Source organism: Macrosteles quadrilineatus, unplaced genomic scaffold (genome assembly GCF_028750875.1).
Source record: "Macrosteles quadrilineatus isolate MER2022 unplaced genomic scaffold, UCM_ALF_1.0 Scaffold_1__1_contigs__length_201487025, whole genome shotgun sequence".
Lineage (NCBI taxonomy): Eukaryota > Metazoa > Arthropoda > Insecta > Hemiptera > Cicadellidae > Macrosteles > Macrosteles quadrilineatus.
Genome location: NW_026542594.1, coordinates 132,901,086 through 132,915,599, shown reverse-complemented (window position 1 = coordinate 132,915,599; position 14,514 = coordinate 132,901,086). Strand labels below are relative to the sequence as shown.

General features: G+C 36.8%; 1 protein-coding gene across 1 annotated transcript in view; it reads left to right on the top strand.

Moving 5' to 3' along the window:
* The window catches only part of LOC128985254 (protein farnesyltransferase subunit beta), a 55,455-nt gene extending 47,948 nt beyond the window's left edge, over positions 1–7,507 (top strand). Inside the window, exons 10-11 of the mRNA XM_054404648.1 lie at positions 3,660–3,765; positions 7,365–7,507. Of these exons, the coding sequence (XP_054260623.1) occupies positions 3,660–3,765; positions 7,365–7,451 (193 nt within the window). The 3' untranslated portion in view covers positions 7,452–7,507. The remainder of the gene's footprint in view (positions 1–3,659; positions 3,766–7,364) is intronic.
* The last annotated feature ends 7,007 nt before the right edge of the window (positions 7,508–14,514 follow it).

Genomic DNA, 14,514 nt, shown 5'->3' with positions numbered 1-14,514 from the left:
GAAATGTCTGGTATTAATTTTTAAGTAGAGTTAAGAGTTTGCAAATTGACCAAATTATTTACTGTTGGACTTTGTTGGTTATGCGGTTTAATCACTTCCATTATTTTCAATGCCACAAATTTTTCTTAAGATTAAGATTACCTATTCAATTGTAATATTTAAAATGTGTATTGTAAAGTGTCTCATTTTATGTAGTTAGCTATATTGTATCTTACTGTATTTATTAACTGACTATGCTATAAACCTTAGCAGTTGTATGACTTTGTCAATAATTTGTGAAAATTCTAAGGACAATAAACACATTTCATTTCATTTCATTTCATTTCAAACAGGTCCGCGACGTAGGATGTGGTGAAGGAAGTAGTCAAGGCGAGTAGTCTGGAGTGTGGGAACTGTTTGTGACGATTAGATAAAGGTATTGGCAATCCTAAAATGCTATGGGAAGGGAGGGAAACAGGTCCGCGACGTAGGATGTGGTGAAGGAAGTAGTCAAGGCGAGTAATCTGGAGTGTGGGAACTGTTTGTGACGATTAGATAAAGGTATTGGCAATCCTAAAATGCTATGGGAAGGGAGGGAAACAGGTCCGTGACGTAGGAAGTAGTGAAGGAAGTAGTCAATGCGAGTAGTCTGGAGTGTGGGAACCATTTGTGACGATTAGATAAAGGTATTGGCAATCCTAAAATGCTATGGGAAGGGAGGGAAACAGGTCCGCGACGTAGGATGTGGTGAAGGAAGTAGTCAAGGCGAGTAGTCCGGAGTGTGGGAACCGTTTGTGACGATTAATTAAAGGTGTTGGCAATCCTAAAATGCTATGGGAAGGGTGGAAACAGGTCCGGGACGTAGGAAGTTGTGAAGGAAGTAGTCAAGGCGAGTAGTCCAGAGTGTGGGAACTGTTTGTGACGATTAGATAAAGGTATTGGCAATCCTAAAATGCTATGTGAAGGGAGGGAAACAGGTATGTGACGTGTGAGTGGTGAAGGAAGTAGTCAAGGCGAGTAGTCCGGAGTGTGGGAACTGTTTATGACGATTAGATTAAGGTACTTCAAATCCTAAAATGCTATGAGAAGGGAGGGAAACAGGTCTGTGACGTAGGAAGTGTTGAAGGAAGTAGTCAAGCCGAGTAGTCCGGAGTGGGGAACTGTTTTGTTTATGACGATTAGATTAGGGTATCTGCAATCTTTAAATGCAATGGGAAGGGAGGAAAACAGCTCCGCTTCGTAGGAAGTGGTGAAGGAAGTAGTAAGGCTAGCAGTGCAGAGTGTGGGAACTGTTTGTGGCAATTACATTAATGTATCTGCAATCCTAACATGCAATGGGAAGAGAGAAAAACAGGTCCACGACGTAGGGATTGCTGAAGGAATAAGTAAAGGCGAGCAGTGTAGAGTTTGGGAATGGATTTTTGTATCTGCAATACTGAGACTGCTTTCAGAGTAAACTAATGATTTTTCCCGAGCAAAGCTCGGTCCCCAGGTACTATTGGAAAACTATGATAATGTCTCTGTGACCCTAGAAGACAATGATAATGTCTACAAACAGCAGGAGATATTTATGATTTTTGACGATGATAACGCTACCGTGACTGCGGAAGAGGATGAGATGATGACCCCATGAATGCGGGAGATATTCAGAATTTTGTCGTTATCACAATATGATGGTGATGAAGTTTCTTTTACCGCTGGAGATGCCTACTAAGGATTTCAATGTCATTGTGGAAGACGATGATGATGTTTTGTGACACTAGGAAATGATCACGATATTACGGATTATAGTACATTGTGAAAAATGTAAATTATAGCAAATTCATGATTTATGATAGGAAGTAAATACTGCTTTTTACTGGTGACCAAACTGAGTTTAAACTCATGCTAGTTTTAACTTGAGGATTTGAGGTACCGTAGGTCTATTGGTATTTAAATTGTTATGCAAATTGATCTAGTCCTAAAATAAATACTCTTTCATTTTTATTATAAAATATTTAACTACCGTACACATATCTTTCAAATAGGGATGGACTCGTCTCAAAATTTCGGGAAATTTTTAATCTTGTTCTACGAGCCGAGATTCTATTTTGGTTAAGATTTTTTCGAGACGAGATTTAAAAAATTTAAAATGAAAAAAAAATTTGCAAAGGTGTTTTTATTTAATTATTAATTCTTTACATTGAAATATTGCTTCAATTGTTTTATTTATTTATTTATTATTTTTTTTGACATAGGAAATGATGAGAAGTTTTGTTAGTGTAAGCAGTGTGAGACATGTTTTACTACTGAAAACATACTACATAGCCAAAATAAGTCACTCCAAAATCATTCTAAAAATAACACAAGCATTAAAAATTGTTAGGCCTACTTGATACTTAGCTAGTAATACTGTTGTTTTAGACTTTGAAATTTTAATATTTTTCAAAGTTGAACTATATAGTATATACTAACTGATATTTCCATGTTTCCTATGACAAAGAGTTATTTTTAATAAGTTAGGCCTTATTAACTTGTCCCCTGCAGCCTACTGCTATAGCAGTAGCGCTGCACTGGCACTGCTCCCTGCCTACTGCTATATCAGTAGTGTGCTCCTCTGCCAAACATTGTGTCAGTATGAGCCCAGCACACGGCCGGGAACGTTGTGATTGTTGCCAGGCTGAAATGAATATGAGGTTGGCTAGGTTTACTTCTACGGTTGAATTTTCAAAAAAAGGTCTGCAAAATCGCCAAAATGGGTTGGCACACACACAATTCAATTCAAACTTCTTTATTCATTCTTTTGTACAATATATATATATACATTGAATAGTGTCAGGTTGTACAACAACTCAAACTAGCCTAAGTGACAATCTCATCCACTCTATGCAGGAGACTGAAAAAGTGTTTATGTACCTATTCATTATGACTGTGATGGGTGGAGAAAATCTTCAAAAGAATACAGAGCTATTTTAATCAGATATTCTTTTAATCTTTTTTTAAATTTGTTTTTATTACTTTCTTTTTTAATTTCTTTTGGAATTGTATTTAAATATCTTTGACCGATGTAGGAAGGTTTCTTTTCAAAAAATTTTGTTTTTATGTTTATATGTTATTATGGAGTCTTTATGTCGAGTACCTATTGTATTTATGAAGGGTTGAAATATAATCTGAAGGACGAGAATCAGCTTTCTTATAAGAGTGTACTTATAAACAGCTTTCTTATAAACACAACACACACGACACACTTCTAACATTGGCCACTGCTAGGGTTAAGACTAACTGTAATATGTTATTGGCACTTCGTAGAAAAAAATCCACAGTTGCAAGGTTAAAGGGGGGCCAATTTTAGGACTTGCCCCCCCTATAAAAATGTGTAGCTGTGGCCCTATAGTAGTTAAAACTAATTCCCAATAAATCACTTCTTTTACAGATCCTGTAAAGTTTTCTAACATTTCGCACTACTGAGAACAACTGTTTTCAAGGACATTGCGCTTTTATCCAATGCAGTATTGTTGAAAAATGTCCATGATAAGTAAACACTGTACAAATTTATATGGATACTGTTTAATAGATCAAGATTAAACTCAAATAATTTAGTTTGGCGGATTGGTTCACTCTCCCCTAGGAACCACAGCTACCACATGATGTACCATTCCTCCAGAACTATTTTTCCCTCATGTTTGACTTACTTGTTACAGGGCACGAGATATTTACCACACATGTTACACTCTAAGTGGCCTTGCAGTTGCTCAGAATCTACCCTCAGGAAGATGCGCTGTTTTAGGGTCAACATATAATTTGCTTGTAAGTAAAACTACAACTAACCTTTGTATTTGTAGTTGTAAACTTGCAGCTGACCAAAAGTTTGGATCATGTTTACGTTTTAGATATTTTGGTTGTCTTGGTGAAGAATAATTTGGCGAGTTGGATTGATGATTTTAACTGGAGAAAGAGGTTAGATTTTGCTGGTGAGATTTTCGATGTAGGCCTATTAAATTTAATATAAGTAAGTTGTAGAAAGCAGTTAAGAGTTTCATTTTCTTAAAAGCTATTTTGGCGGTAACGCTGTAATAATGTCTGGCAATGGTACAAGATTTTAGGATTTGATAAAGTTGTACAGGGTTGCCACCAGCCATGAAAACTTTGAAAAGCTTGAATTATACATGAGTTTAGGTGACCATGAAAATTGCGCGAGTTATGTATGAATTTTGTCATTGGACCATGAATTTTCAAAATCATTAATAATAATATAGTCAATACCCCTAAATTTGCTGAATCAAATACTCCGTATTGAAAACCCATTCTCGAAATTAACACTAAGATGAAACAACAATGTGGGAGTGTCAAGATGAACAGTTTTGTTTTAATAGCCGTGACAGAAACTATTGCGTAGTATATTCAATGTCAAATCCGATCGTAACTGATGTCAGCCGAGTAGCAAGGTACCGATAACATCGATGTTTTCGGGGCCAAAGTCAGAATCAAGTGAATTGGTGAGTAGGTCTTTCAAAATCTTAGAGAGCACTGGATCTTTAGCTGTCTCATTCTTGATACTTTCAGCTGTGATTTCATGGCTTGAAATTTAAAAAATAGCTTGGCTGCAGATTTGATGTACCTCTTTTCCAATTTTCTTGTCTTTAGTAAAGTGAGTCTGTGTAAGAGAAGCTCTTGAAAGACAATTCACTTTTTCATTTTTCATGCCCTTTTTGAACACCAACTTGTAATTGAAAACTGACAGATATGATGCATACCTGAGTAAACGAGCTGAAGTCATTTGTGGTAGAGCCTTGTCATGTCTGAAGATCCTAGATATGGGCTGATTATCTGTTACAAGTTGAAATTGAGTCCCAAATGAAATAAGTAATAATAATAATAGAAGTGGGAGACACCAAAAACTATGGCCAATGCTTCCCGGTCTAGTTGACTATAGTTACATTCGGCATCAGTGAGTGAACGTGAGGCGTAATGTAAGCAATTGGTCTCTAAGTTCCATCTATTAAGTGGCTAAGAACTACAGCTAGTCCAGTAGGTGAAGCGTCTGTAGTGAGGACTAACGGTAGTTTTGGATCAAAAGGTGAGAGTATCCTTTTACTGCAGAGCTCAGTTTTGATTCGTTGAAAAGCCTTTTCACATTCTGGTGTCCATTCCCATTTCTTATTTTTGCGTAACAAACGTCGTAAAGGAAAGTGACAGTTGAAGCATCTGGAAAGAAACGAGAGTAGTAAGAAACCATTCCTAAGAATCATCGTAATTCTTCAACTTTTGATGGACGTGACATTTCTTTAATAGCTTGAACTTTGGTAGGAGATTTCTTTATTTTGTTTAACTCCACCACTCTTCCTAGATATTCTATTTGTTCTTGAAAAAATGAACACTTCTGTTTGTTTATGTGTAAGTCAAAGTCTGAGAGTCGTTGAAGACAGGCCTGTAGATTTCTTTTGCACTCATCCATTGTTGAACCATGGCAAATTATGTCATCAAAGTAGGCCTCGGTTTTAGGCAATCCCTTCAAACTTTGCGAAATGATTCCTTCATTTTCAAGTAAATCTAGTTCCTTCTTGACCTGATCAATAAGAGCATGAGGTACGTTCCCTTCACAATTGAAAATAGGCTTTGCTCCTGATCGAAGATGTAATGATACTGTAAAGTTTGGAACGCATCCAATTTTTGGCTCGAAAATTGGCGCAAATTTTTCATTGTTATTAAAGGGTAGTAGCTGGTTGGTTCATTTCAGCGTCAATTTCACACAGCTCAATACCTAGTCCTCGGATCCATTGGCGCCCTAGAAGTGCGTCATGACCTGAAGGGACGATGTGAAGGTCACCTTTGAACTGTATGATACAGAAACTGATACCTTTCCCTCTGGTTTGATTATGTCTCCAGAGTATGAACGGAAAGCTAGCCTCAATGGTTCTACATGTACGTTCAGATATACGTTAAAAGTCATTCTTCGCAAGGAGAGAAAATTTAGCCCCACTGTCAACTTCAAAACATTGTGATCTTCCATTTATACTGACAGAAACAATGTACTTGTCTGAATCATATCCAACTTCAAATAAATCTACGACATCAAAGTTCTGGTAGATCAAATCAATTTTGTGCACTCCGCAACAGTGCTTAGCAATGTGTTTGTTACTTCCACATCTAAGACAGAGGCCTTCTATTCCGAGGGCATTGAAGTCAGGTCTTTAGTTATTTAAACGTTGTTTCCAGTTGAGATATGTCTTGATACATGAGCGATTGTTAGAGAACTGGTGGGATTGTCTGGAAGACCTTGTAATTTTGTGCACTCCAGCGGAATCCACATTAAAGTTGTTAGAACATGCATGTTGGTGAAATTCTTTGCTTTCAACCTTTGATGCTTCAAGAGCAATAGCTTTCTCTAGAATGTCATCAAACTTTGTGCACATGGATTGTAAAATGTGTTCCCTTAGCCAATTGTCCTTCAATCCTCGTTTGAACTGTGTCCGCAAGAAAACATCAGCAATTGACACTGATGTTGTTGGAGCATTCAACTGCAAATTCACATTCTTGAAGATCACGTCTGAGGTCGGCCACAAACTCTGAAATTGACTGGTTTTCTTTTTGAAAGATATTTAAGAAATAATGTTGAGCAACAACAACACTTTTCTTTGGAGTCAATAGTTTCTTGAAATTATTCAACAGAGTTTCATAATCTAATGATTTGAGTGGCTTGTCTGGACCCAAAAATGCAGATAGGTTTTTATAATGTTCACTACCTATAGAATTACACAAGAACTGAGCAACTTGTCAGTCAAACCTTTCATTGTATATTAGTTTTCGAAACGTTCAAAATAGCTGGTAAACCTTTCTTGTTTGGCATTGAAGTTTTCGAATGTAGCAACATTTGACATTGTAGATTGAGAGCATTCTTCTCTAACAATTGTTTGAATTTGAGCTTGAAACATGTTTGACATCTCACGTACAAGTGCTTTTTGTTGTTCATTGAATGTGTTTAGAAGTAAGTTAAACTGTTGTGCATCCATTATAGTTTGAACTGTATAAAATATTAGTATATCTTGAAACTAGAAATTAAATGTTATTTTGAAAAGTAAATGTGTTGAATTTTACAGTGGCTAGTTGATTTTCACACTCGCCGCCAATTAAAATGACTCTCATTAATTATAAAATAATTAATAGAAACACACATATTTACTCAACACAAATTCTATTTCATGAATGTTTACAAAACAAAAACAGTATAAAAACATATGGTAGTAAAAATAGATATAAATGAAATATTAAACAGTCTTAAAGATGTTTCTATATGCGCAGGGAAATTTTCCAGTCTTAAAATCCCTTAAGGTTCTAAAGTAACTTTTAAGGACTTCAATTTGATCACACTCCTCTTGATTCCTAATTATTGTTGTGTAATGTTCCAGGAGCCAGTCCATCCACTTTATAATATTGGTTTAACCAGAGTTCAGCGTGCTCAAGACTTTTTTCAGCAGTTACCTGTTCCTCTATGATAATTTTCTGTACTTAAAAATATTAACAAATTTGTTTAATAAATGATTGTTAATGATTATGCTAATGTCATTCAACCCCCAAAACACATAATTTATGAAAGGTGTAAGATTCATAATAAATACCTAATTACTTGAAGAAAAATGGATAATAGCTTAGAATAAACTAATACTTCAGTTTCCACAATCTAAACATGTGACAACAATGGGAAACGGGCTGTGCTGTTCTATTCTTTGCCATGGGGGTTATAAACTGTCATAACTGTCAGATAGGCCCTAGTTCCGTTTGACTCCCCAGAGCGTAAGAGTGATTCAGGCAGTGGCGTAACCATGGAACCCTAAAAAATTTAAAAAAATATTTCTATCGCAGCAATCCTACTTCTTTAAAATACAGTTGCATGAAGTTTATAACTGAAACTGATGATTTGGTTTATTAGTTGATTTGTATAGTAAACTAATTTCAAAAGGTTTATTTAATGAATACACCAAGGCAGTGGGAGTAAATTTGGAGAGTGGTAGTGGTAACACTGCAGGCATGCGCTAAGCACTAAGCAGACGCCAGACGGCTTTTAGGTTAGTTCTAGTTCACTTGGCACTTAGTAGACTTGTAACAAAAATAATAAATGAGCCATGTCATTCTGAAATACATTGATGTTATTAAGTAAAATGTTGTGTATTGTGTGTTATTATCTGGTAGGGTGTCAGGGCAGTCGGGAGGGTGTGTCAGCCAAGTCTAAAACTTGGAGAAACTGTAATGAGTTGCGAATCAAGCAGACGGCCGCTAAAAAACTATCACGTTTGTTTACCTATAGTGGTACTTCTTATTCAAGACCACCCTATTATTATTATTACCTATTAACCTATTATTATTACCTATTATTATTATTATTATTATTATTATTGTTATTATTTCCTGAATCTGCTGACCAGCCAGAGACAGCCTCAATTGGTTTGATATTTTGAGTTCTTTGAACGTGATTACGAATGCCTGAAAACGTGAGTTTGGAGTTCTAATTTTTCCAAATTTTCCCCTCGGATCCCCCTCTTTGCTGGGGGGTATTGCACCCAGACCCCCCCCTCCCAATAGGGCAGATGTTAAGCTCAATTATCTTCCCTCAAAGCCATGTTCTTGTTACGCCACTGGATTTAGGGGAGGGGTATTAGTGGAAGGGAATAGTGGGCAGGATGCAATGGAGACCGGGTAGAGTTTATTAACCCTCGAGCTGGTGGTCTTTTTATGCTTAAGTGGCAAGGGTTTTTTTATGTGTCGCGCAAACTTTTTTATGAGGATTTCTCTCGAGTGAGGCAATTGCACTTTGCACTCGAGTTGCACATTAAATATTTTTCCTAGTTACCATAAAACAAATAAATTGGTAAAGAAACGTAACATATTTTTACACAGAAGTGAACTTTTAATATGACATTTAATGATACAACAGAACAACAGCTGATTTACAGCCAGTGCTGCCAACGTATTTCGCGTGCATACGACCTTGTCTGCATGTTGCGCGCTCACTATTTCATGCTTTCACGTTGCAAATTTGGAGTGAGACAAAGTAATTAGAGTGAGACAATGTTAACATTGTCTCACTGATGAGCGAATTGGCCACTTTGCTTTCTCAAATCAGTGAGACATGTACATTGTTAGGCAACTGTAGGAAAATAACTACAGTAGAACCCCTGATATCCGGCCTTGGTTTTTCCGGTCCTCTGTTTATCCGGCCATACTTCCAGGAAGTCAATATCAAAATGTTTTTCTCAAAGCTTACAGACGTTTAGATGCAAGCACTAGTCTTTGCGACTTGTTTGAGCTAAACTATTTATCTGAACTATTTATCTGTTTGTTTCAATACATTTTACTGTGTCACTAAACTCAGTTGAACTAGGCCTAACCTCTAAACAGTGGGGGGTTGGGAAATTAATCTTTGTATTTATTTCACAAAATGGATAAGAAAGTTGAGTAGAATTGTATTTACTATTAAGGTCCTAAAAATCTTCAAGGCTGATTTAATGTAACTTTTACCTCCATCATTTAATAGTTTTTGTTACCTGAAATCTTAATACTCGTACGTTCATTCCTTAACAACTTTAGCCTACAAATAATTTTTTTTTATTTGTACAAACATGTTAATTCTTCAAAAATTATCCTAGAATAGACTTAAATGATACTTTTGACAGCATGTATTGATTAAATATTACTATAGGTATGAATCATTTTCATTTTCATAGTAGGTTGGTTTATCCGGCCAAATCGCTATCCGGCCAGGGGCTTGGTCCCGTGGTGGCCAGATATGAGGGGTTCTACTGTATTGTTTTTTCATTAGGTGTATAAATATATAAGTTTTCACGCGTACCTACCACCACGTGAGCACGCAACATACAGCTGTCCGTGTGAAAAGCATGCATTTTCTAAATTTAAACCGACGATAGTCAGGGATTGCTCTAGTGTCTTATAATGGTGATTGCGAAAGCGAGACACAAAGGAAATTGTAGTTTCTTAAATTCAGAGGGTAATTCGGATAAAGTCATCAGTATTCTTGGGATTAAGACTATTTCTCCTTTAAACTTACCACTGATATAATTTTTGCTTCAATCAATTTTGGTGTAATTTCTTTAATCGTCAGGCTAGTAACGTTGCACAGCTTCGGTGGAATTAAGTTTCACATTAGTATTATTGGAGTTCCTTCTTTTAATGACAGTAATGTGGTGGGTTAATGACAAATTGAGAAGCATTTGAATACCCGAGATAGCACACACGATTATATTCTCTTAATAATGTTTGTTAGATTGTGTGGGCATAGAACAAAAGATAAAAATATTAAGGCATTGCCATCCCTTTTATTGTTTATAATGCTTTGATAAAGGTTTTTATGTTTACATATTTAAAATTGGAGAATTTAAACGTTGTTGAGTGCACAGGTGTGCTGGGGTTTAATATATTTGGACTTATTCAAAAGTAAATTAGTTTTCTGTGCTGCACTCTGTGGAAAAATTGTGGCACTATTTCAAATCATGACTAATACAGAATGTTGTGACTGATTATTCAAACCTACATCTGCTTTTAAATTATACTAGCTGTACCCACGGGCTTTGCCCCGTTTAACTTCATAAGTATTCGCATGGCTCGATCACGTCCCGGTTGGAGTTCGTTCGCTACGCTCACTCACCTTAGGTTGGAGCTCATTCGCTGCGCTCACTTGTTTTCAGGTTAGCTTGTTCGCTACGCTAACTCGCCTCCAGGTTGATGTTCGTTCGCTATGCTCACTCACCTTTTGGTTGCAAATTAGCTGTTGTCATAAATTTTAAAAAGTCATCCCTTTTATTGTTTATAATACTTTGATAAAGGTTTTTATGTTTTAATATTTAACATTGAAGAATTTAAACGTTGTTAAGTGCACAGGTGTGCTGCGATTGGGGTTTAACACGTTCACTGCGTTACATATTTTCCACCATTATTCCAATGGTGCGTTACGAGATCTATAGGTCTCGTCCGCTATGATTACCCAGGTGCGATACGAGACCCCGAGATTACGTTGCGCAGTAATCTTTTGCGCATCATAACCTCGTAAAGAAAGGCAAGAGAGCGCTGAGTGTTTGTTTATCTGAACCAGTACAATGTTGACAATCTTCAGCCAGCCCAGGAAGTAAATATGACGTCATTGTACGAGACCCCGAGATCTCGTACCGCACAGCTGTAATAGTTCATTATTTATTTGTATTTATTCTTTTCCTACAATAACAAATAAAGAAAAATATATGTTACCTGTTTATTTACGAATTCCTTATAATCGTAATCGTTATAAAAAATATATTTTATCTTTCTTTTATCACTTTTTATATTAATGCGTTTCCTTACGGCTGATTTCAGGCTAAATAAAATACAAATGAAATATGTTTACAAATTACTGTATTTATTTCGTTATAATTTTGGGGTTGGGCTATGACCTCGAAATGAGTGCGTGCCAACAGTGGGTCGAGTGGGCGGGGGGAAGGGATGGGTGCAACCTTGAAGCTATATTTAGACTTGCACCACTTCCCTAAAGGGCTGGGAAAGGGATCCCAATCGCAAAACAAAAACTAATGATACAAAGTTGTTTATCGGAAATTTCTTGTCCGGTTTTTGTATGATTTAGTAGGGACCAGGAGAAACATTCGAATTAATGTAAATGATTTGCTTGTTTACATCAAAATACAGTAGAACCTCGCTAATCCGTCACCTATGGGACCGGGAGCATGGTCGGAACAGCAAAAAGGTCGGATTATCAGAGGAACGCGTTTATTGACATAAAAACGTAGTATAACTGTATTTTGAACAGACCAGTGATAAATGATAACCACGGTTAATCCAACATGACATGAAACAGTTATTTCCAACTCATAAACTAAATGGATGTTAATGTAATAATTTGCATATTACATCATAAAAATACAATTAGTGGGCTATTGCGCAATCATGATAATTATGTTATGTCATTAAACTTGGTTCAGTAATAAAAACTGTAACTTTTAAAATGACAGCTTTTTCAAACTTTTACTCTAACAAACAAATTGCCAAACATTGTACAGCAAAATAAAGAACAGAACATTAGAAAGTCTAGTAGGCTACTGCTACGCTGTTTCAGGACAGAAAATGTCGACAAAAACATTAGATAACGCATAAAAAAGTATGAAATAACAGTAGCCTACTTATAGCATAACAACAGTCGTAAAATACACAAATAAAAATAACAATGACATAAAAACATCGCTTATTCTTTCTCTTTGTTCTTCTATTCTTTGTTAAGTTTCTCTTCATCCATCCATTCAACAAGTTGCCATGGTTACTAATCACCCAATCACAGGCTACTAAAGCTGTCATGATTACCAAATACCCAATCACAAAATGTTGTGACATAGCAAGCGCACAGCAGACGGATGTGTCGTGTGTAGGCCTGAGCAGACGATTGTCAGTGCAAACGGATAGCTTGACCTTGAAGCTTTGATCGGCATTCCTTTGTTTTGCTTCCATTTAATTTTTGTCAAATGAACTGTGATTTTCAAAAAACAATAATGTGGGAGCCTACTTAATATTAATAATGGGCAGACATGGTTAAATATATAACAAATTTCAACACATTAGACTAAAATAAACACAATTTATAAAGTTTTCTGGATATTTATCTTGGACAATGAGGTTATGTTAGCGGAAGCCTATTGTGTTGACGGCACGGTCGGACCAAGCGAGGAGTCGGACCATCAGAGGTCGGATTACTGAGGTTCTACTGTACAACATTGCACAATCGTGATATTTTAGGTAATTTACCAGTAACCTTTATTACGCATCCGTTAGTGCTAATAACAGTATAAAAACGCCATTATTCTTTCTCTTTGTTCTTGAATTATTTATTTGGTTTCCTTCTTTCATCCAAGCATTCAACAAAGGTTACCATGGTTACTAATCACCCCATTAGCCTCATGTAGTGCTTGGGGTCTCGTATCGTAATAAAGTAAAAGTTTATTACTTCAGTGCGTTACGAGATCTATTTATCTCGTTCATTTCATAGTTACTAGTTGATACATCAAGAAAAATGCATTATATATGTACAAGTTTCATTTCTTTACGATAACTGTACGCCGAAATATCGATGTCGTAATTTTTGGAAAGAAGCCAAATTATGGGTCCCGCACTACGGGCTAGGTACGATACGAGACCTCGGGATCTCGTAGCGCAGTGAACGTGTTAACACATTTGGACTTATTCAAAAGTAAAATAGTTTTCTGTGCTGCACTCTGTAGAAACACTGTGGCACTATTTCAAATCATGACTAATGCTAATACAGAATGTTGTAATTATTCAAACCTACAAAACAGTTGGTGAAAGAAAACATCTGCTTTTAAATTATATTTATTTGTAAACATTGTAGATCAAAAAGTCTGACATTGGCCCACTTAAAACCCTCTGGGGCAGAGCTCTTTTGGCAGATCTGCACCAAGCTTCACTCGAACCATCCTTGAAAGATGCTTAATAATGCCTGAAAGTTTCATTACAATCTGTCGAGCGGTTTCGTAGTTCATTGCGTATATACATACATAAATACATAGTTTCTCTTTTATAGATATAGATATATAGGAAGGAATGCCATGACTTTCTATGACTTTTTGCCTCTTCCAATGACCTGAATTTTTTTCCATGACTATCCCTGACTTTCCAGAATGTGGACACCCTAAAGCAAAATAACAACCAAAAAATAAAAATCTGCGTCCTCCTCTATAATCTTTAAAAAGCAAAACAGATTTTGTGTGCATTAATGCTGTCAACTTCCACCTAAGCCGGGCACCGTTTATTTAATGTTGACCCTCCACTCCAGCTAAGCCGATTAATAAGCTCAATATGAATTGCAGAGGTACAGGATTCGACCCTGCGCATGTAGAAAGACCTCAACGCTACACTCGTCAGTGCAACACCTTAGCCAACTAGCTACCATGCCACCGTCAGCCGAACTTGTTCATTGGGACTATAAGCTCAAAAAGACACAAGGCCTAACACCCGTAGGTTAGATTTGATCATAGACAAACAGAATGAATATAGACCAGCAGCAGTGATGCGGTTAGCATTTTATGTTCCAGCGCCCACCGCTAGGAGTGTCGTGTAGTTACGGCGCACACCGCTGCAGCGTCTGCTGGTAGCATACGGCTTCTGCGCTCCTTGCCTGCAGCGGTGTGTGCCGTCACTACACGGCACTACTAGCGGTGGGCGCCGGAAGCTTCCTTTGACAGTCTATATTTATTCTATTTGTCTATGATTTGATGTACTACTTGAGCGCCTGAGAGTTATCAGTATGACTATCTCACAGCAAAATGCTGTGACGAGCCACACTCATAAGTCGTTGTCAATGGGTTAAATTATTTTTTATGAAGTTTGAATTTTAAAACCAATAAAATGTGTTTCCAATACGAAGTACCTCAAGGATCATCATGCACAACACCGTGCAATAAGGAATCAACCTCCTCGCAATATGATTTGGGCATGCAATTTGCACATGTGTTACTTGCCATTAAGTCATGCGCCTAGTGACACAAAAAGGCA